Source organism: Lonchura striata, chromosome 6 (assembly GCF_046129695.1).
Source record: "Lonchura striata isolate bLonStr1 chromosome 6, bLonStr1.mat, whole genome shotgun sequence".
Lineage (NCBI taxonomy): Eukaryota > Metazoa > Chordata > Aves > Passeriformes > Estrildidae > Lonchura > Lonchura striata.
In genome coordinates this window covers 1,901,516-1,924,746 of record NC_134608.1, presented here as the reverse complement: position 1 = coordinate 1,924,746, position 23,231 = coordinate 1,901,516, and the positions used below count along the sequence as shown (strand labels likewise).

General features: G+C 43.0%; 1 protein-coding gene across 2 annotated transcripts; it reads right to left on the bottom strand.

Moving 5' to 3' along the window:
- Positions 1 to 1,562: 1,562 nt before the first annotated feature.
- Positions 1,563 to 21,688, bottom strand: KLHDC1 (kelch domain containing 1). 2 transcript variants are annotated; one of them, XM_077783874.1, is made up of 14 exons: positions 21,546 to 21,688; positions 18,468 to 18,538; positions 17,303 to 17,420; positions 16,605 to 16,723; positions 15,166 to 15,244; positions 14,203 to 14,286; positions 13,328 to 13,411; positions 11,001 to 11,237; positions 8,731 to 8,789; positions 6,985 to 7,097; positions 6,504 to 6,576; positions 3,601 to 3,685; positions 2,843 to 2,895; positions 1,563 to 2,509 (listed from the first exon to the last, which is right to left on the bottom strand). In XM_077783874.1, exons 1-14 carry the CDS (start codon positions 21,645 to 21,647, stop codon positions 2,335 to 2,337), a joined length of 1,452 nt encoding a protein of 483 aa, XP_077640000.1. In that variant the 5' UTR covers positions 21,648 to 21,688; the 3' UTR covers positions 1,563 to 2,334. The 2 variants fall into 2 exon arrangements, with proteins under 2 accessions (XP_077640000.1, XP_021391736.1); XM_021536061.3 differs by lacking the exon at positions 11,001 to 11,237 and having other exon boundaries at positions 21,546 to 21,683.
- Positions 21,689 to 23,231: the final 1,543 nt, after the last annotated feature.

Genomic DNA, 23,231 nt, shown 5'->3' with positions numbered 1-23,231 from the left:
CCAGAATTAAAAATGGGAGCATTTGAACTGTCCCAAAATTCACCCTGAGGGTACCCCAGAATTAAAAATGGGCGCATTTGAACTGCCTCAAAATTCACCCTGAGGGTACCCCAGAATTAAAAATGGGAGCATTTGAACTGTCCCAAAATTCACCCTGAGGGTACCCCAGAATTAAAAATGGGAGCATTTCAACTGCCCCAAAATTCACCCCGAGGGTACCCCAGAATTAAAAATGGGAGCATTTGAACTGCCTCAAAATTCACCCTGAGGGTACCCCAGAATTAAAAATGGGAGCATTTGAACTGCCCTAAAATTCATCCTGAGGGTACCCCAGAATTAAAAATGGGCGCATTTGAACTGCCCCAAAATTCATCCTGAGGGTACCCCAGAATTAAAAATGGGAGCATTTGAACTTCCCCAAAACTCACCCCGAGAGCACCGGCACCCTCCAATTCACCCCGGGACTCTGCGGAGTTAATGCTGGGAGCGGCTGAGCTGCCCCAAAATTCACCCCGAGGGCACCCGGGCACCCCAGAATTAACACTGGGAGTGTCTGAACTGCCCCAAAATTCACCCCGAGCACCCCGGAATTAACTCTGGGAGTGTCCGAACCGCCCCAAAATTAACAATGGGAGCATCTAAACTACCCCAGAATTCACCCCGGAAGCACCCACGCACCCCAAAGTTAACACTGGGAGTGCCTGAACTACCCCGGAATTCACCCCGAGGGTACCTGGGCACCCCAGAATTAACCCTTGGAGCTTCTGAACTGCCCCAAAATTAACACTGGAGCACCCGGGAATGCCAAAATTCACCCTGGGGGCACCTGAGCCACCCCAAAAATCACCCTGAGGGCACCTGAACAACCCCAAACTAACCCTGGGGGGACCAAAATTAACATCACAGCATCTGAACCAACCCAAATTTACACTGGGGACATCTGAACCTCCCAAAATCAACACTGGGAGCACAACTAGAGGACACCTGGAGCCCCCAAATTCACACTGGGGACACCTGAACCTCCCCAAATTAACCATGAGGGCACCTAAAGAACCAGACAAATTTACCTTGGGGCATCAGAACCACCCCAAAATTAACCTCAGGGGCACTTGAACCTTGTAAATTCACAATGGGGGCACCTGAACCCAATAAAATTCCACCGTGGGCATCTGAAACCCCCAAATTAACTATGGGGCGCACCTCAGCCCTCCCAAAATTAATTTTTGGGGCACTTGAGGCCAACAAAATGAACCCTGGGGGGCAGCTGAGCCCCTGCAAATTAATCTTGGAGGCATCTGACTCTACCAAGTAAATCCCAAACCCCCAAAATCAGACCTTGGGGAGCACCTGAGTCCCCCAAAATCAAACCTTGGGGTTCAGAGGGGTATCTGAACTCCCCCTCCCAAAAAAGGAGGGGAGGGAGTTCAGCACATAAAATTAGGCTGTTAAAATAACCAATCACAAAACTTCCTTTTTGAAACAAATTTGCTGTCCCTAAACATCTTTTCCCCAAAGAATTAATTTTTACAGACTTTAAAACCATCAAAAACATGTCCAAATGCTTCTTGCTTCAACTCTCTATAAAATTTTAATGGCTGTGCTCCCGTTAAGTAAATATTTGAAACAGAAAAATAACCAGTACTACATTTGCTTTTTTTTAAACAATAAATAAACAACTTTTTTGTTGTTTTTTAAACAAGAATGAAATATAAACTTTGCACATCCAAAATACAATATACAACTTATTTCCAAAAGGGCTTCCTGATGACAGAAACAGTAAAACCAGGTGATGAACTCAAGTTTTCCTATAGAGATTAGGTTGATGTTGCAGCTTTTTCTTCCAAGTTCCACAATTCCCTGATGGATTTTTCCCACTTGAAGTGTGAGGTGTGGGGCTCCAGGGTTGGATTTTGGTCAGAGCCTGGTGGAACCAACATTTGGTGGTGGTAAATTTGTTACCTTTGAGACTGACAAGGTGCGAATGTCCCCAAGACACCGAGGTGAATTCATCTTTTTGGGAAGGCTGATGGGGTAAGGCCAAGGAGGATTTTTAGACTTAAACCATATTTTACCCAGCTGAAATGGATCATGTCCCCTTCCAAAAGAACAAAAGGTTGTGAGGGCTGTGTGGTCAGAACCACGAGAGCAGAGGTGAACAATTATCTAGAAATGAAGTTGTATCAGTTTTCTGTAACGCAGGAAATGAGAGATTCCCATGAAAAGGGTTTGCTGTCAAACTTCCCTCAGGAGCCCAGCTGAGCAGAGCTGCAGGGGAAGAGCACAAAGCTCCTGGACAAACCCCTCGGAGGTGTCCCAGCAGCTCCCTGCCCTGCCTCATGTGGAGTGCAGCTGGCTTTGTCTCTCAGTCTCAGCCTTCCTCTCCTGCCTGTGGGTCATGGCAGTCCAAAAAGTGATTTTTTTCAGCACTTCCTGCAGAAGTTTGGGTGGCAAGTGGGGAATTTGCTTCTCCAAGAGAGCTGCGTTCTTCCCAATGCAGTCAAGACACAGCCTGAGGAAGGGAAATAGAAAAAAAAAAAAAGAAAAAAAATTGAAGTAAATGGTTTATATTCTAACAGATGACACTTAGTAAAAGCTGGTGAGGTGCATTAATTACAGGTGCAGGGAATTACACAGCAGCAGTGATTAAACTGCTGTGCAGCATCACACACTGAAGGGTTCAGATATTTCCTGAGGAGGAAATTGGGTATTTCACCCAATTTCTGCAGGAGCAGGTGGCTGAAACACCAGCTGGGGTAGTGGTGGGTGCCCCTGCCCAGGGAACACGATGGGATTTAAGGTCCCTCCCGGCCTAAACCATCCTGGGATTCTGTAAGCAACTCACCTGAGCAGGGAATAAGGCTGAGTCTGAAATATCAACAAGTCACTGCAGTGACCCTGAGCAAAAGAAGAAAAGAACCATTAGAATGGCAAACAACTTCTCTACCTCAGCATTTCTCCACATTAATGTCACATTTATTACCACGTGCATGAGTTAGAAATATTCTCCTTGACCAACTATAAGGAATTTGAATTACAAATTCCTTTTTATTCTGTCAGTCAAGAAAGCCTCAGGTGGGGATTCCTCAATGGAACCAGTGGTGTGTAAATTATAAATAATTTATAATCTTTGGTGTGTAAATTATAATAATTTCCTCAGTGATGTGTAATTTGTAATGGTTTCAGTTACCAATCTGAGCAGCTTGCTTGAGCCAAACTCAATATAGTTTCAGGGTTTTTTTAAACTGAATTTTAATTGAAAAATTAAAATCCATCAATTAATATATTTATATACTGAAATTTTCCTACAGAGACCAGGTGATGCTGCAGCTATTTCTTCCAAGTTCAATTAATTTTCTTCAATTAATATATTTATTAATATATAAGAATTTTATTTATTTATTTGCTCAGAGGTTTTGGACTCCCCATCTGTGGAAGTGTCCATGGCCAGGCTGGATGATGCCTGGAACAGCCTGGGATAGTGGGAGGTGTCCCTGCCCAGGCAGGGGTGGATTCAATGGCCCCTCCCAGCTAAAACCATTACATAATTTGGTATTAATTATAATTGTCCCAGTGATGGGATTTATTGTTCAGGTTACTGACCGTGTCCATAAAAAGCAAATCATCTTTGCTGCCCCCAAACACCATCACTTCTCCCTCCTGCCCAAGGCAGGCTGTGTGCCACAACCTGCAAATCAAACCACAAACACAGTGGGTGCCAAGGAACAAGGACTTGTGTGTTAGCAGCAAGACAAAGCCATTATTGCAGAGGTAAAAAATAACACCTTAAAATTTATTACTTGTTTGTTTAATAATATAAAATAAGAGAGCAATGTGACTCCTCAGCTCATGAGAGTTATTTTCATACAGACCAATATATTTTGTTATTATTTGACTTTTCTGTATTCTGGGCATATAAACTTTGTCTTATTTATCACCACAGTGGAAAAGTTTTTGGCAACTCTACCAACCAAGCTTTTGCCAAGCTTTTCCTTTTGCAATTTTCCACTTTCTTTGGTTCAGAAGTACAGTTTTCTTGTGGCTTTCAGCCTGGGGTGGTTCTCAGTGCTGACACAGATCCCTGAGCACTTGGAGCTCCAGTTCTCCTGTTCCAGTCTTACCCTTTCCCCAGAGATTCCTGGGATCCCTTGCTGTGAGTCAATAACTTCCAACACCAAGGAAGTTTTATCATAAAGACCCCACAAAATCAAAACCTGACTTTATAATCTTTGAGAAAGATCCTGCCCCTTCAGCAGCCACCCCTGGTGGGGATTTATTTTTCATGATTAGATTTTTCTGCTCCATCACCGCTGCTGATGGATTTTAGAGCCACTGAACCAAAATCAAACATACCACTGAAATTTCATGCAAAAAATCAACGTCCCCACTTTCTCTCTCCCTTCACATCAGTCCTTAGGTACCTCACCTTTTCCCTTCCTCATACCTGTGCACAGATCTGTCTCTGCCTGCTCTGCATTAGGGAAACTCTGGGCTTGGTCACGGAGAACACGGGGAAGCCTTTCCTGCCTGGGCTCTGCTGACATCCTAGCTCGCAACCTGAGGCTTTTCCTACTGCCTGAGAGCTCCTGTCCTCCCACGGGCTGCTCTAACTTATCACCTAAACATTCTAACAAAGCACGTTATTGAATCACACAGGGCTCCTCCAGCCACAGCATCACATGGCAATGAAAACATTGGGAATCCAGGGGTTAAACAGTTGCTTCTCTATTTCAACCCAGCATGCAAAACCTTGGCTGAATAAAACTGATGGACAGAAAAAGGAATAGGATTTTCTATCAGTTATAGGAATGAAAACATTGGGAATGCAGGAGTTAAAATTTGTTCTTTATTTCAACCCAGCATGCAAAACTAAAATTGATGGCTAGAGAGAGGAACAGTATTTTCTACCGATTCAGGATCACCTGAGAAGGCAATATTTTAGTAATTCCTAAAAGTGAAGGAAATTATTCTCTACAGAATTTAGGGAGGGAATCAGAGTTGCAGAAGCATCAGGAAAAGACTGTAATAAATTTCATTACAGAGTAAACCAAATATATAAAAGAAGTACACATAGATGTATTACTGCTCTGCATTTCAAGAGCAACTGAAGTGATTTAAAGCTTTTCCAGCTGCAGAGATCCTGCAGAAAATCCAATTATGGTACAAACACTTGACACTTAAGCAGTTCAGTGTGTGGACAGGCTTTTGGTGTGGTTCCTTTTGTCCACCCCAAATCCCCAGGACACATCCCAGTGTCACCTGCTCCAGGTGGCCCTGCCTTGGCAGGGGTTGGACTGGAGGATCTCCAGAGGTCCCTTCCAGCCCTAACACTCTGTGACTTCCTGAAAAAATCCATGAGGTTTTGGGCTTTGCGTGAAGGAGGGGAGGGCCTTTAGCTCTAGAAATATTTAGGTCCAGGAAAGGTGCTCAGCCCTACAACCCAAATCTCAAAATGCCCTGGGAAGCAGCTGGGGCTCAGGGATCCCTGATCCTCCCAGGCACAGAATTATTCCAGCACAGGAAAAATCACAGGGAAGTTTCAGGAGACTCAAGAACTGAGCCCAGACCCCTGGCTGCTCCTGAAATAGCATAAAAATATCACTGATCATAAATTGAATGTGTTTGGTGAGGCTGAGGCCTGAGCTTTTTTGGGTTTGAAAGAGTTTGAAAGGTAAGAAGGCAGAAAAGTTGGTTTAGATGTGGCTGTTGTGTTTAAAACAGCACAGAATAGAATAAAACAGGAAGAAAATTAATTAAGGTGAAGATATTTCAGTAACAAGGCAAGGAGCAAAGCAGAACTGGACATTTTTGTATCAGAAAAAAATGATATTTATATCATATAACAATTTTATATTGTAATAATAAAATAAAAAATAAAATAAAATAATAAATAAACATATTGTGATATATAGTATTATATAATTAGTGCTGGGAGCTCCTGGGTGAATGCAGGGAATGAATTCAATGAAAATCTGAATATTTACTATCTACAGCAAATCAGTTAAATAATTTTTAACTTAGAAACACAGATAATGCTTCAAACACTGGGTTACTCAATTTTCCTTTTGAACCCTGAAGGAGGAATCAACTTTTTCATGGTTCTCTGCTCTGTTATTTCTAATGATGTATAAATATTAATGAGCTTTTATTATTCCCCTTGGTTATTTATTCCTCCAATTTCTTATTCCTTTATTTATTCCTTTATTTATTTATTTATTTATTCCTTTATTTATTCCTCCAACAATAATTTGGCTACAGAGCACCAGGTCAGTTGGACACCCAGATCCTTCACCACAAAAAAAAAAAAATCTTTTCATGCAAATAAGCATCAAATACACTAGTTAAAAATGAGGTATGAAGGAAAAAAAAAGGTGTTAAAGCAAACTATTCGACCACACTGCACTAATATCCTAAAATAGTCTTTAAAAATACGGTTCAAGAATTTAAAAATGGATTCATTTTTAAAAAGGATTCCATGTCAGCACACATGATTTCTGTTTCTGTACCTGGGCCTGCTTTTGGGCAGATGGGTGAGCTGCTTCCATCCATTTGTTGCAATGCTGTGGATCCAACCATCACCTGCAATGTGAGAACACTCATAAATGGGCTTTTTGGGACAAAAAATTAACTTTTTATTCACACAAGCAGCTCTAAGAGCATGTTTATTTAGGTAGCACTAGAGCTGCATCTTTTCACTCTTCGTTATTTCATGTTGCCCCAGAACCCTCCCTGCACTGCAATCTGGAATTAAAACACACCCAAATCCCTTTCTTTGGGGTAAACTGAGAAAATCAACTCCTCCAGTGCATTTATCTGTGAAATTATTATTTATCTGAAAATTATTTTTGCCAATTTCAGGGTTTTTTCCATAGAAACAAGCTGTCTTTTCTACAAAAAGCAACTCCTATCAACTATGCCACACCCTGTTTGTGTGATCCGAAAAGCACAATGGAAATAGAACTATTTCTATTACTCTCAATGACTTACTCAGAGGAACATTATCAGAGCTTAGTCCACCAAAAAGGAAAAGTCTGTCATCGCCTATGGGGGTCAGCGTGTGCCAGGAGCGATCTCTGGGCTTCTCTCCACTGATATTAATCCTGGGGGAAACAAAGAAACAAAACCCCCAAATGTTCAAACAATGCTGAAATTGTTTAATTAGTTAATTTAAACTAATTTGGCAGAAAATTTCAGTTTGTCCTAGAACCACCTGGGTGTTTTCTCAGTAAAAAAAAAAAGAGATTAAATACCCAAATAAATTCCATGTACATGTAGGGAAACAGTTAATTGAGATCAAATTGATGATTCTTGAGGGGCTGCAGGCTCTCCACTCCAAGGAAAATTATTTAAAATGACACAAGGATTTGTGGTTTTACCTCTGATCCAAAAGCTATCACCTCTTCAAGCCGGTGCTCACCCAGACTTTGAAATATAAATATTAGTAAAGAGGGGCTTTCCTAAGTACAAAACAGATGGAGGTTTACTATGGATAAAATCTCATTTGAAATCTATTTCAGCTGAGCTGTATTGATTTTATTTTAGTTGGAATTGCTTGAGAATGTGAACAGTAAAGATCCTGATATCCCAAAAATCAGTTTATCAGAGATAATTAAACAGGGATTGCAGAAGTGCCCTGCTAAATTTGGCACTCAAGCCAAGGCCGAGTTGCAATAATTGTTTGAATCCAAGTGAAGAAAAGAGGCCAAGTACTAAAATTGGGCAAGGGGCAACCTGGGCTTTGATAGTTTAAAAAAAATACCCAACAGATACTGATAATTGATAAAATTTCAATTTCCATGCACAAGAAATGATCCCAGTACCAGAAATAACCAAATACTGAATGACAGTTTAGTAGAGCTCAAGGCAGGGAAAGCAACTCGTGGGCAGTGGCAGCTGAAATGAATTTATGAATTTTGCAATCTCCTGTTGGATGCTAATCCTGGGTTAGCAGGTTCATATCATGCAATTCCTTAAGAAAGCTGGGTACAGTTGAGTAAGAAAAAAAGACCTGACTGGTTAGTAAATAAAATAATTATTTACTAATAAATAATTATCAACTCCCTTTGTGATAAGAGGAATAAATAATAATGAATAAATACAAACATGTCATCTCCTGTGAAAACTTTTTTCCCCCCCAATATCTTAATTTTTTTTTTTTTTGGTCTTAAATCTCTTTTTTCAGTTTCTCAAAGACTCTGCAGAGGTGCTGCAACAGAAGATTCCTAAATTTATAGTGATCCAATATATAAATATATCAATATTTATATATATACACTATACTGAATCATGGATAAATCTTATGAGCTTTTCTTGGATCACAATATAGAAATAATTTAAATTTTGGAAAAATCTTCATTTTTTAAGGATTTCATGGCCTTTTATAGAAGAGACCTTTTCCCAATTTGTGCTGCAACTAGAGACAGTAAACCCAGCATTCAAAAAGCCCTAAAACCTGGAATTCCATCTGGATAAATGTAGCCAGGCTGAAAATGAGGGTATTAAATCACTCCATGCTGTGCTTTAAACAGCACCATCAGTGCTCTGGTGCAGAGCAGGAAAAGCTCAGCAACCACTATCAAATTCAATTCCATTGAAATCACAATCCAGCAGCTGTTAGAAGTCCCCAAACCCTCATTCTCCTCTTGGAAAAGCTGCAGGAATAGCTCTGGAACTATTTAACAGTATGTTTCCATCTTCTAAATTCAGTTTTAAATGTTACAAAAGCAAACTTACCTTCCAGACCAAGTCCAAGTGTCTAAATTCAGGCAGTGCAAATCATTCATTCTGGTTTGCTAAAACAAAGAAATAAAATCCCACTTGGGTTATTTTAAGCAAACAATAAACAAAGTATTTCAGTGAGGCCTTCCTGGGACAGAATATTCCAAGTACCAATAGTTTGAAGCAATCTTTACCCACTTGCCTTAATATAAATCTGCATTATGTGGCAGATGAAAAGCTTTTCTCCTCACAAAAACCATGCAACTCTCAGGAAAGTGCCTGGCAGAAATATTTCCAGTCATGCAACAGCACTATGGGGCCAATTTTAGCTTCTAGAAGTGAAGAACTTTGTGGTATTTATCCAGCTCGTGCAAATATTTTTAATTTCCATCCACAGAACTCCTGGCAGGGCAATGCAGAAGGTGTTTTACTGTCCTATTGTTGCCTGGTGTTATTTTCCTTGACATTGTGATCTGAAGTTTGTATCCTCCTGTCTGGTCACTACTCCTTGGAGTATCCTGGTAGTGCTGTACTCTAGATATTCCCAGAAATGTCCATAATTTGTGCTTTTCCCTCATTTCCTTTCACAAAGTGACCACCAGCAAGGTTTTAGGACTCTTTAGCATTTGCCATAAAATAAAATGGGAAATCTTTCCTCCTGCTTATCTGCCTGGGGTTGGAGATGGAGGAACTGACTGCCTTGGGGTGGTGATAAAAGGGATTTGCTTGCCTGGGAGCTGTGATTCCCCTGGGAGCTACAAAAACCATCTGGGAAGTAGGGAAATGTTTCTTGCCTTACCTTCCAACTCCTTTTCTCCCTGGGCAGTCCATAGAGCTATTAGAAAAAGCCTTTCTCCAGCTTGCAGATCCTCTGAGGCAGAACTAGGCTGACAGGAGTGCTTGTACCCTAGGAGTGAGGCTGAGGGACCTCCAGAGCTGCCCAGCAGAGCTCTGGGAAGTCTCTCAGGGATTTCAGGGAACACCAAGGTTTGCAGGAATGCTACAGCCTCCTCTGCCAAGCACTGCTAACCCTGCTGCGAGGGGAATGGGAAGCAGCATTCTGGGGAGGGAGGGCAATAGGATAAAGACAAGACTGTGAGGGTTTGGGGCATTGCATGAGCCATTTTATCCCTCAAGAGGGTGACTAAAAACAACCAAGTGTGGTCCAGCTGACAGCCAGGAGAACACATCTGTCTTCCATGACATCCCTACCCAGTTTCCTACTCCTTCTGGTGCCTTTGAAGGGCATGAAGGCATCAAATCATCCAAGCAGAAAGCAAAATGCAGTTGGGATCCTTTGTACATTTGGGGCAAATCCAACATCCTGGCCTCTACAGCTGGAAATATTCAATCATGTTGGAGCAATACAATTTGATATAAAGGATATCTATCAAAGTTGCTGTCATGGTGAAAATTAAGGTTTCAAGAGGATCCTGTTCAAGACCTCCTTGCTGACTTTCCTTTCCTGGGCATTAGGCAGAAGATGGAGAAATTCTCTTTCCAGCTCCCTGGGAAATCAATGTGTTACAATCTTTGCATTCTCACAGTTCAACAGCTCGGCAGATGCAGAATTACAGCAAGCTCATTTTGAATTCAAACCGCCACCAACTGTCCAAGACTGAGGCCTTTAACAGATAAAAGCATCTTTCTACCCAACCCCTCTTTGGGAAGCTGGAACCACACAGGTTTACAGGATCATCACTTGCCACACAGCTCTCCTGCAGTTTCTCATGGATTTCTCTTTCCTGCTCTATTTCATCATCTTGCTGCTAATCCTAAAATGATTTTTAATTGTCTTAAGAGCACCAAGCCTCCTAAGAGGGCTGGAATTTCCCTTGGAGTTCCAAGGGCTCCTGAGACACTCTGCTTATCTCTGGCAAGTTGATTTCTTGGCAGCCCAGTGCACATTAGACAGGAGCTGCCTGGTCTCAGGATTAGCACCATGAAAGGCTTTAAGGGTGACATTATTTCCAGCTTCCTGCTAGGACAGGGAATTCTGCAGCTCTGCCTCCTGGATTTCCAATCAAAAGCTATTCCAGCTCCAAACTTTGCCAAGAGAAGGATTGCAGCTCCACGAATCTTCTGAGCTTTGCTGACAGAAAATATAAACATGCTTACATTAAGGCACCAGATGTGTGAAGAGCTGCTGCAAAGACTTTGGTGTATTTACTTCATTCTCAACATGAAATTTTTCCACTTAAATCAAACACAAGACTCACATCAACTTCTGGACTAACTCTCCTTCCTTCCCACTTTCTCCCATTTCTGTTTTTCCAGGGGCTTACCTGAAGGAACTGAGTCCACATAACACTTCTGAGCCTGTTTTCAAATGATTCCTGGTACAACTGATTCTCATCATCATCACCATCATCATCATCTTCTTTTACCAGTTCTAGCTCCAAGTTTGGAAAAAGGTGCCCTTTCCTCCCAGAAAGATGAATAGGAGAAGCCTCATGACACTTCCTGGCCCTTTCTGGTTCCTTGCAGAGCCTTTTCCCTGGGAAGATTTGTATTATGGTGAACTAGAAGGAGAAGGAGGAGCAGAGCAACCCCGTGTTTGCTCCTTAATTTCTGGAGAAAAGCAAAATTTCATCCTTTGGAAGAATTATTCCTGGTGTCAGGAAATTTAGTGGTTTTCTGCTATCTTTAGCTTTTTTTTTTCATGACTTACATTAATTCCTCATGCCTCATTGAATGTTCCCTCACCTTTTTATGTTTCCTTCCATTTATTTCTAGGACAGAAAATGGATCAATAATAATCACCAGGGTGAAAATTACACTTGCTGCTCTCCTACAGAATTAAACACAGCTTTCCACAATTTCACTCTTCTCTGACATGGGTTCCCAAAGTGCTTTCACTGAAATTTAGCAAGTTTTTAAGGAAGCTGAAGAGAAAAACCTTTTGAGATCAGAATGCTGTAGTTAGAGTTAAACAGAAGCCTGAGGGTAAATCCTCTGAGGGCAGCAGAGGAATGACAGGTGAGCTCCAGCTAAATCAGAATTTCACTGGCAGAGGCTGCATGGAACCCCAGCTGGAGTTACAGAGCAGATCAAGAGTGCAGCAGCTCTGGGGTGAGCACAGAGCCCTCCCTGACAGAGCCCTGGGGAAAGGAGGCTCCGGAGGTGTTCAGGAGGAGCTGACAAGGCAGGACCAAATCATCCAAGGGACCTTTCCATGCCCACATTTGGGGTTTTCCCCTCTCAGCTCACTGAGGGAGGAGCAGGACTGGGCTGTGGTCAGCAAATGTTCAGTTGTGAGCACACAGGACAGGGGCACAGGGCTCACTCAGGGCACAGATAACCCTGATTTTTCACTCTCCTCAAATCTCTTTATTTCCTTCAGTTATCTGCAAACCCAGTTTGTCCAAACCTACAGCTCTGGGAGGTGCTGAGTGCAGCTCTCTCAGGCTTGAGGAACAATTCCAGAGATCCTGAATCACAGGTCACATAATGGCAGGAACAAACAGGATCCATTTAAATTATTTTCTTTTCTGTTTGCTCTGGAAAGGCACTTAAATCAAAGCTTCCTGCAGGTGTGAGAGGCAACAGAGTGGGAAGTGGCTGGACACGGTGTGGTCAATCTGAGCAGCAGGAGTGGAAGGAGTGCAGATTAGCCAAAGGAATATTCCAGCAGGAAAATCAGGGAATGGGGAACAAAGTGCAGTTTTACACTGCTTTGTTTGCCAGGATTTGGGAATACAGGGCTGAGGCTGTGGCAGCTTTCCAAGGTGGAGCTGGAATATGTTCATTCCCAAACTAATTCCTTCTCCTTTTTTAGACCAGAACTACAGGAACACAGCACTGGGGGCTCTCAGAAGCTTCTTCACTGTCAATTTTGGAGATAGAAAACATCCAGGCTCATCCTCTAGCTGAGTAGGATTAAAGGTTCTAAATCAGCTGTAGTGAAAAGAGCTAAAAACTTCAATTAAAATAAAACACAAGAGTGCACAGTCACTGAAATTGGGAGGGTTTTTAACTTGCCTTACAGGATCTGTTTCTTACATCAGTGCTTCAGCAGAGAGGAGCTGAGTAGAAAATCTCCTTTAATTAGCACTGGAGAAGTTCCAAGTGTTGCTGAGAGGTTTGAGTATCTCCCTGCTTTAATCAGGGGGGTGGTGCCTATGGCTTTTTTAACTTAAAAGGAGTCAGGAAGAGTAAAAATTACACAGCCACAATCCAACCCTAAATTATTTATGCACAGATTATGTCTACTACCTCTTCAGACATCTGTATTTCAGTCACTTATGTGCAAAAAGTGGCAAAATTCAATTATAAAGCCAACTCAAATCTGTAATTTACCTCCCAGTCATTTGTGTTTTACCTTTTTTGATACAATCATTAATATTACAGACAGAAATTTTCTTCTTTTTGTAGAGGGTGATGACAAGCAGCATCCTGGATTCAGAGCCCTAAACATCCAGGTTAGGCCAAAGGCATTTGGGTTTTTTTTTCCCTACTACAAAATGAGAAAAAAAACAAAAACAAAAACAAAACCAAAAAAAAAAAACCAACAAAAAAAAACCACAACACCACAAAAAACAAAAAACCCACAAAAAAAAACGCCCCCAAAAAACAGGAGAATAAAATGACTGCTAAGAAAATATTGAATTACCAGCACTCGTCCTCCAAAGATGTAGCCTTTATTTCCCAGCACAGCACACGTGTGAGCTGCTCGAGGCTGAGGTGGATCTCCACCCTGAAAGAACCAAAATAATCCTTCAGAACACCAGCAAATCTCCTGGACAGTTTGATTTTCTGACCTACAAATCATCAGGAACTGCTACTGAAACCCCTGGAAATCACATCTTAAAATTTGATGTTCTATTCCTGTGCTAAAAAGTCCTCTCTGTGTAAATCAGAACTGAAGGTGGCAAAACTGGCTTTTACTTTGCAATGGTAATTTTACATTTTGCATTTGTTTCTTTAGGGATTTTAGAACATCTTGTAAGACCATAAAATGCTGCCAGACACTCTTTAAAATTACAACTTCTGCTGAATTCTTACATAAACTCACCTGGATTTTATGAACTTTAGAGAATATTTTCATCTCAGTAAGGCAGAGCTCTCCTTTTATCTGTGAGAGGTTATCCATGGTAATCAGACATGGATACAGATTTCCAAATGGCTGGAGCCCCTCTGCTGGGAAAACTGGGAATGTTCACCTGGAGAAGCTCCAGGGAGAGCTCAGAGCCCCTTGCAGAGCCTGAAGGGGCTCCAGGAGAGCTGGAGAGGGACTGGGGACAAGGATGGAGGGACAGGACACAGGGAATGGCTCCCAGTGCCAGAGGGCAGGGATCGTGGGAGATTGGGAATTCCCAGATTTGCTGTGGCTGCTCCTGGATCCCTGGAAGTCCCCAAGGCCAGGCTGGACAGGGACTGGAGCAGCCTGGGACAGTGGAAGTTGTCCCCAGTTTCTAGAGCACAATAATTCTTCCAAAGTCAGTCAAATCCCAACTGTGTCAAGGTGTGAGACTAAAAGCCACTCACTCGAATTGTTGGTTGAGACCAAGTCTGTGTGGTTGTATCAAAAACATGAACATCATTGTGCCACCCCCAGAATATCTGTCCTTCCTAAAAAAAAAAAAAATAAAAAAAAAAGAAGAAGAAATTAAAAAAAGAGATATATTTTATTTTAAAATCTTTCTGCTTAGTGAAGGACACAAACATGGAAGGGATCTGTCCAAACAGAAAATACACTAAAATAGGCAATTTCATGAAAAGATGTGGTGATGTTTTTAAGAATGCTGCAGCAGCTTAGATTCACTTGAAGGTCAGCAGCACCCAGGGATGTTCAGGCTGGTGACACCTGAAAATTGGCTTTGGGCCCCAACATCAGACACTGCAGCAAATTTCACCTTCTAAATTTTGTTGTAACACACTGAGAAATTAAGAAATTGTAAAAAATCAATTCTTGTGTGTCCATCTTTAACATTTGAGGTCAGGAGCCTCCTGTCAATGCTCTGCTCAGTCATCTTTGTATTAATTACAAGAAATTATTGTAGGAAAATTGATTATCCAGGCATCCTTCTGAAAATAAATTCAATAAATTAACTCAGAGTATTTGTCAGCTAGACCTAGGAAGCTATAAATTCCCTAATGTTACTTCAAATAAATAAATTATAAAAATCATTAATTGAAACTATAAAAATTATTAACATTTCCTGGGATTTTCAGCTTTAAATTATGAAATATTTAATAAAATATTTTTTATAATTTTCAGATTAAAATCCCTAGCCCAGCACTGAGAACTTGGAATACGTGGAACAACCACCACTCCCAACATGCAATATCTGGAATTTCAAACCTTAAAAGGATTTCAAATTTGCATTTCTGCTGATGCTATAAATAAATGAAAAGTCAGATTTTCATGCTTCTCCAGGATGATAAAAAGGAGCTTTCTTTCCCCAGTCAGAAAGCACAAATCAGTGGGAATGGGGACAAATCTCTTACCCAAAATGCATCGTGGACATCGAAACAATCACTGAGCTCATTGTGCTTCCTGCAGCCATAGCCTCCAAAATAAATTAGCCTGAAACAACAAAACCACTTCATTCTTCTGTAGATAAGATTAACATGAATAAGCTGTAATAATGAATATTTTGGGTTGCACCTGGTGATGCAAACCCAAACAAGGCGAAGGTCACAGCCACGCCCTCAACAAACCTGACTGAAACCCACACAAGGAAATTATTCAAGACACCTCAAAGTCTCTGTTCCTCTCCCTCAAAGTTTATTTCCACTGCTGTTTTCAGGCAAAAATGAGAAATAACACCCAGGACAGTGAAATGCCTCCTTCTCTGCCTTTCCCCTAGTGAAATTCCTGTGCTTCTGCTGCATTTTTTACCTTCTGTGTCCAACTTTAGGCAAGAAATGTTCCCAAGGTTTGTCCCACAGGACACAAAAAGTCCTTTTTTGGCTGAGAAGAAAATTTTTCAGCCAAGCACTGCTGAAGATTCCTCACATCTCCCAGCCCAATACTCCACCCAGGAAAGGGCCATTCATAAAGAATCTTTTTTTACATCAAAAGGTTCCATTCTATCACCTAAAATAGGTGATTTTCTCAGCATGCAGGTGACACAATACTTTGAATAAATGCATTTGGTTTTGAATAATCTTGTGTTAACAGCCAGGGAGTTGTTCAAATAGCTGTATTTTCCTATCTCTTGCAGTTACATTAGAATTATCTGGCACCCAGGGGCATCGCACAGCTTATGCAAAACCTCTTTAGATGTGGAGTCCAGACAGAGATAAATAATTTCCATCTGATAATGTGCACTATAAATCACATTCTGACTTGTTTGTAATACATTTAATAATAAATCACTGACAGGGCACCTGCTTGTGATCACTTCTGCCTCATTATCCAGACTTTTTCCAAAATAAACACAAAATCTGGAGTATTTCTGTTTAGCCAAGTCTGTTTTCTAAACACACTTAGTCACTTTTCCAACACAAATGTCCAGGCTGACTCAGTCCTTGCAAGATAATCACTGAAAAGCCTTTGCAACTGCCAGCTGTTAAAATCCTTGGGAACACACTAAATGGATTTATTGCAGGTAAATGTAATGCTTAAAATAATGAATATTGCAGAGAAAGTAATTTTTATACTGTTTTTAATGTGTTAAAATTATATAATAGATGCATGATAGCTTTCTAAAGTGTAAAACATTCCACAACTTGCCATAAATATCCCATCCCTCTCCTAAAGTGGGATTTTATTTATCAGTAGTTCAGCTCACATGTGAGGAAAATCTGGTACAAAGTTGTTACAAAATCCCCCAGCAAGTCAAGCTAAAAATCAGTTTCCTCCATCCCAGCCCTGAGTTCTCTTCACTTTTTAACACTTCCTCTCTGCAATTAACACAAATTAAACATTTTCAATGTGCTACCTGTTTTTGTACACCCAGCAGGAAAGTTTGTCACGAGGTGTGGGAGGTTGACCTTTAAAATTTGTGATTTTTTTCCACCTGTAGGTTCCGGTTTTTGTTCTCAAATTGACATAATACAGCTTGAAAGGAAAGAAAAAATGAATATGTTTTCAGTATAAAGCACAAATCACCACCAGAAAAAAACAACCCACCACTCCCAGAAGCCTGGAAGTTAAAAGAGGAACTGGCAGTGAGTTTACAATGGTAAATACACAAAAAAAACAAGGTTAAAGTGGGAGAAGTGGCAGAAAGTTGGCTCCAATTCACTGATTTTCTAGTCAGGAGTCAACTCTGACTTTATTTAATTAAACGATAAAACAACTGATTTCATTTATTTTGTTAATTCAGTTTTCAGTTATAAGGAAAGCTGGTAGCAATATTTTAACTTTAATTATGACCTGATTATTTAAAAAGCAGTGAATTGTTATCAAAGAGCAAAAAGAAAAGTGATATTCAGAGATTAATCTCACTTAAGGTTGTCAAAATATTTAAAAAAAAACAATTGGGAAAGCACTAACATAAATATAGAAAGTTTTAAAAAATAAAGCTTTTCTCAAATTTCTCTTTAATTCAAATACAAATATACCAGACAAACAGCAAAGTCAGTATTTGTATTTATGAAAATACAATATTAATAGGGAAAAAAAAGATTACAATACCCGATTGCTGTATCCTTTATCATCAAATCCCCCAAAAATGTACAGCTTCCCATTGATGCTGGCCCCACAGCTGCCTGACATGGAAGTGGGTAACTCCCCTTCCATCAGGTGCATTGTCCTGAAATTAAAAAAAAGAAATACATGAAGCCCCTTCCAATCTGCCAAAATGTAACAATCCCAAAGAGATTTATTCAGACTTTTTAGATTTAAAAGGTAAAAATACAGCCTGGGCCATAACTAGGATTTGGAACTGCAGGTGAAGTTGGGCTCCTGTGGTGGAAGAGAACTTCCAGGTGGATATCGTGTTTATAAAGTATCTTGATTTTTCTGGAGGAGAAATCCACATTAGGAGAGCTTTAGTAGAGCTGAAATATTAATTACTCAAATCTGGAAATAGCTGCACATGTGGAACTGTGCTGAGAGGTCAGGCAGGCCAGGAACAGATCCTGGTTAAATATAACCTGGAAAAATTCTGTTCACCCAGATCACTTTCCTGATCTCTGGGAGCACAAACTGCTGGACTGGGACAGCAGGGGAAAAAAGGGAATGTGAGGGGGCTTTGGGGGAAAGAAATGGGGGAAAAAGGGGCAAGAGAATGGGGGGAAAGGGAAAAAAGAGCAGAAGAGGAGAGGGAGAGGAGAGCGAGAGGAGAGGGAGAGGAAAAAAGGCTGGAAAAAACTAAGTGGAAGGAAAAAGGGCAAGTTCTGAGTTATTTTTGGGAGGAAAAAAAGAAAGTGGAAGGAAAGAGAAAAAGGGGAAGTTCTGAGTTATTTGAGTTATTTCTGAGTTGCAATGTACATGGAATTAATACTAAAAATAATGAATCCATAACTGTAACTGGATAAAGAGCCTAAGTAGCCAGTGTTTAACTGTTTTAACATAAAAGTTAATGTAAAAGAACTAAGCCAAAATAAACTGCCAAGTAAATGCAGCTGTGTTAACAGAGCCTGGAGCCAACCATTTCCACCATTCCCCTGCACACAATAATTAGACTTCAGCAGGGATTGTGTTTCCTGGAGTTAATTTGCCAGCACAGGTCTGTCCTTCAGTGTTGACATTAAACACCTGCTGTTTAACATGACCAATGTCCCTGAAGGCTTTTCCCTGCAGATCAGTGACAAAAATCAGCTTCAGGTAATGACTGAACAGAAATGGTGCCACTCACCACAGCCCACTGTCCATGTCATAGATCCAGAGCTCATCGCTGGGCAGATAAACTTCATTTTCTTCAATGGACTGAAAGGGGAACATAAAAATGTTCAGTCAGTTCTGCTTTTTGTGTTTGCACATGAAATGCCAAGCCATGTTATGCAGCAACACTGAATGATCTCAAGGAAATCAGAAGTCACACCCTAGTGTTACTGCTCTGATCAGAAAATGGATTTATTTTAAAAATAAACAACTCATTCCTCCTCAGGACCTCTCAATAAAGGCACAGATTGAGCAAGTTCACATTTTGCTAGAAAAGATGTGTAACAACACCAACCAGATCCAAAGCTCCTGAATTAAAACTCATTTAGATACTTTTTATCAGGAGCTGTTTCCATTGGCATAGTGAAAAAATAAAAACTAGAATATAAAAAGGGGACTGAAAACACAAAAAGTTACTAGCAGCAGTAACTTGCAAGACCAAGGTGTCACACATAAAGGAGAAAATTAATTCTTCTGTGGAAAAAAAGATTTATGAAGATTCCTGAATAGAGGTCATTAAGAAAGATAAATAATTTGGGAAATAATGATGAGGAAACACAACAAACAGGAGAGGAAGCCCAAAACAATGCAGTACTTGTGGTGAGTAACAACTACAGCATTAATTACTGCCTTGGCACCAGAATGAAATTAGTCTGGCAGTGAGTAAGCAGCCAGAGTCAGTAAACAAATAAAAACAGGCTCAAAATTAAACGAATGTGAAGAAGTGAAACACAAAACTAAAATGTAACTAGTGACAATTCAGTTACTGATATTGATGACTTCCCTTCAAATGATGTTTTATTATGAATTTCTCCCTGTGAAAGGTGCCAAGCAGGCAGGTACATCCTATTTTTGGTAGATTTATTCTGCCAGGTACCTCTGCTCTGCTGTTACACGCTCCTGGTAGCTTCTGCAAGGAGCACAAGTTGACTCCATTTAATCTGGAGATGTCAGAGGTCGAGCACCTGCTCCAGAACCAGCTCTGAGCAAACACACTGGTGCCAAAAATAAAGTTTGCTGGGCAGAAGTCCAGCAGCAACATGTGAAAAATGATTTATCTGTGTAAAGGGCTGCTTATAGAGCAACAATTTTCATCATATTTTCAACAGATAAATATGTAAAACTACTAAGAACACCTGCATAGTTTATCTGCTAAACTTCATATACGTGGTCTTGAATGTGCCACAAACCCACAACTTTTTATTAGAAAACCTTTAAAAATATTGTGCTCGTTAGCTCAACCTCAGTTTTAAAGACCAGAGCATAAAAACTACTAAAGATTTCCAGTGATTTAGGGGGTATTTAGTTGTACAAAGTATTATGGAGTTTAAATCCAGGAGCTTCCCACTAGAGTTCTTTGCTTGAGATGGAAGGACAAGCTTTGAACACTTCAGAGTTACCTTAGACCACAAAAAATATATATAGAACATGAAATATCTTTCTAGAAAGAACAGTTTCCACCTGACGAAGACCAGGAATTACACCAAGCACAGGTATTTTCAATTTTATGGCCAATGTACAGACAGACAAGAAAAACAGATAAATATTAAAAAAAAAAAAAACAGGTAAAAGTACATGGATGTATTTAATGTAGTATCATTCTTAGCTCCCTTTTGGGTTGTATACATGGAGTTAAGACACAAGGATTTACTTATGACAGAACCAAAAGTGTTTTTGTAGGAGAAAAAAATAAAAATTGTGGGTAGGTTTCAGCCTGCCATCAGCTTGTTTTTGAGGCAACAGCAGCACTTTCTACGGGAGGAAAACGCGCTGTAAGCATCACGCAACTACTAATAAATAAAAAACACGGGGACGAGGCAGCGAGAACACGAATTACGCCCTGGAAAAACTGAGCCACAAATGACAGAGCCGAGGCTTGAAGGGAGAGGCGCGGAGGAGCGAAGGAAGGGCGCGTTGGAAGGTGCCGGGAGCGAACCGGCTCCGCCAGCCCTTCCCCACACGGGCTCCGCGACGGAGGCGGCTGCGAGCCGGGCAGGAGGAGGGCGCCGACCGCGCAGGGAAGGGGCGGCGGGACAAGGGGATCGGAGCGGCCCCGCCATCCCTTCAGCGCCATCCCTTCTGTGTTCTCTCCTCAGCACCACTGTTGTCCCCTCAGCGCCATGCCCTCAGTGCTTCCCCTCAGCGCCATGCCATCACTGTTGTCCCCTCAGCGCCATGCCCTCAGTGCTTCCCCTCAGCGCCATGCCATCACTGTTGTCCCCTCAGCGCCATGCCCTCAGTGCTTCCCCTCAGCGCCATGCCATCACTGTTGTCCCCTCAGCGCCATGCCTCAGTGCTGTCCCCTTAGTGCTGTCCCCTCAGTGCTTTCCCCTCAGCGCCATGCCATCACTGTTGTCCCCTCAGCGCCATGCCTCAGTGTTGTCCCCTTAGTGCTGTCCCCTCAGCGCTTTCCCCTCAGCGCCATGCCATCACTGTTGTCCCCTCAGCGCCGTCCCCTCAGTGCTTTCCCCTCAGCGCCATGCCCTCAGTGCTGTCCCCTCAGTGCTTTCCCCTCAGCGTCATGCCATCACTGTTGTCCCCTCAGCGCCATGGCCTCAGTGTTGTCCCCTCAGCGCCGTCCCCTCAGCGCCATGGCCTCAGTGTTGTCCCCTCAGCGCCATGGCCTCAGTGCTGTCCCCTCAGCGCCGTCCCCTCAGCGCCATGGCCTCAGTGCTGTCCCCTCAGCGCCATGGCCTCAGTGCTTCCCCTCAGCGCCATGCCATCACTGTTATCCCCTCAGCGCCATGGCCTCAGTGCTGTCCCCTCAGCGCCATGGCCTCAGTGCTGTCCCCTCAGCGCCATGCCATCACTGTTGTCCCCTCAGCGCCGTCCCCTCAGCGCCATGGCCTCAGTGTTGTCCCCTCAGCGCCTCCCTCCCGCCGCCATTCGAACGGCGCGCGGCCGCCGCAGCCAATCAGCGCCTGCGCCACAGCCCCGGGCGCCCGCCGAGGGCTGAGGGCCGGCGGGGGAACCCCCCCTGCCCCGCTCCCCGCGCCCGGAGCCCGCTCCCGCCGCTCCCGCCGCTCCTTCCCGGCTCCCCCGCCCTCCTTACCACGTATCCTCCCCACACGTAGAGAAAGTTGCCGTCCACCACGGCGCAGTGGCCGCTGCGCTCCTCGGCCACGCAGAACTGATCCGCGGGGTCCGCCGCCATCTTGGTGGGGGGGGAGGAAGAGGAGGAGGAGGAAGAGGAGGGAGGAGGAGGAAGCGGCTCGGCCGCCTCAGGGCTCGCGTCCCGCCGCCGCCTCCTCCGGGTGAAGCTCGGTCGCTCCCCTGGGGTGGACGGGAGGCGAGGAGGGTCCAAAGTGTGGGGCGGCACCCGGCGCGCGTCGGGGCGGGAGCGGACGGGAGCCCCGCGCTGCTCCCGGTGCCGGGCTGAGGTGTGAGGCGGAATAAACCGTGCGGGAGGATGTGAATAATGCGGGAGGATGTGAATAATGGGCGCGAGAGGAGGAAAGAAGCACCGAGAATAGGAGAGCTGAACGCAAACCGCAGGGCGAGAAGGAAAGGAGGAGCTGGGTCCCAAAGCGGGACGGGGTTTAAGGCTCCGGGCAAGGGCATGGAGTGATGGACAAGGGGGAGCGGCTTCAGGCTGCCAGAGGGCAGGGATGGATGGGAGATTGGGAAGGAATTCCTCCCTGTAAGGGTGGGGAGGCCCTGGGATGGAATTCCCGGGGAAGCTGTGGCTGCCCCTGGATCCCTGGCAGTGCCCAAGGCCAGGCTGGACAGGGCTTGGAGCAGCCTGGGACAGCGGAAGGTGTCCCTGCCATGGCAGGGGTGGAGTGGGATAGGCTTTAATGTCCCTTCCAGCCCAAAACCATTCCATGATCCTGTGCATTCTGTGATAGACACGCACAGCAGGACTCCCTGTCTCTCTGAAGGTGAGACAAGCCACGCTCCTGCCAGAAGCAGCAGCTAGGAAATAGTAGCAGATATTAATTAAACAGTTGGACAGTTCCAGTTCTTACTCTATTTTATCAACAACCGAGTCAGTTCCAGCTGAACTGTGTGTCCAGCTGGAATTAATGGAATTCAAAATAAAACAGGTACAGCTCTTCAGAAATAGTAGAGTAGAACGTGGGAGAAATGTGCACTTTAGCATCTTATAAAAGGGCACCAGAAAGTAATTGTCAAGATTTTCTTGTGACAGTAGGACATACACTTCCTGTGGTGGATCTAGGAGGGAAAATGTTAATTATTCACATTGATAAACTGATACTATTAATCACATGTTCTCCTGAATTGGAAGAGACCCACAGGGATCAACCAGTCCAGCTTCTGGCCCTACCCAGACCCCCCAACAATCCCACCTTGGGCATCCCTGGCAGCTCCTGGAGCTCCGGGAGCCTTGGGGCCATGCCCATTCCCTGGGCAGTGCCCAGCACCCTCTGCAGGAAGAACCTTTCCCTGAGATCCAACCCAAACCTCCCCTGACACAGCTCCAGGTATTCTCTCAGTGGTGACACAGAGATCAGCACCTGTCCTGAACTCTTAAAATGAGGCAAGGTACTGCTGGTGCATTGGGATGGTGGTTAAAAAGCAGAAGTCAGCATTTGGAAGAGATAAAAAAGCCATGGGAAGCAGACAAGCTCTATCTATAGATCTCGAGGTCAGGTAGAGCTGCAATGTGCTGTCTCAGGAGATGGGATTTTGCCAGTGGAGCAGTGGCAGACTTGGAAATGAGCTGTTTGTCAGTGTAACAAAACAGTTCCATGGATCCAGGTAGATCCATGCTGAC

Excerpts from the sequence above, each read along its gene's own strand:
- KLHDC1 (XM_077783874.1), bottom strand. The coding sequence starts at position 21,647 with ATGGCGGCGGACCCCGCGGATCAGTTCTGCGTGGCCGAGGAGCGCAGC. Across the intron at positions 18,539-21,545 it reads ACGTGTGGGGAGGATACGTG|TCCATTGAAGAAAATGAAGT; the intron begins GTAAGGAGGGCG and ends TTCCCCTTTCAG. Across the intron at positions 11,238-13,327 it reads TCTTTGGAGGACGAGTGCTG|TTCACCATAATACAAATCTT; the intron begins GTAATTCAATAT and ends TTCTCCTTCTAG.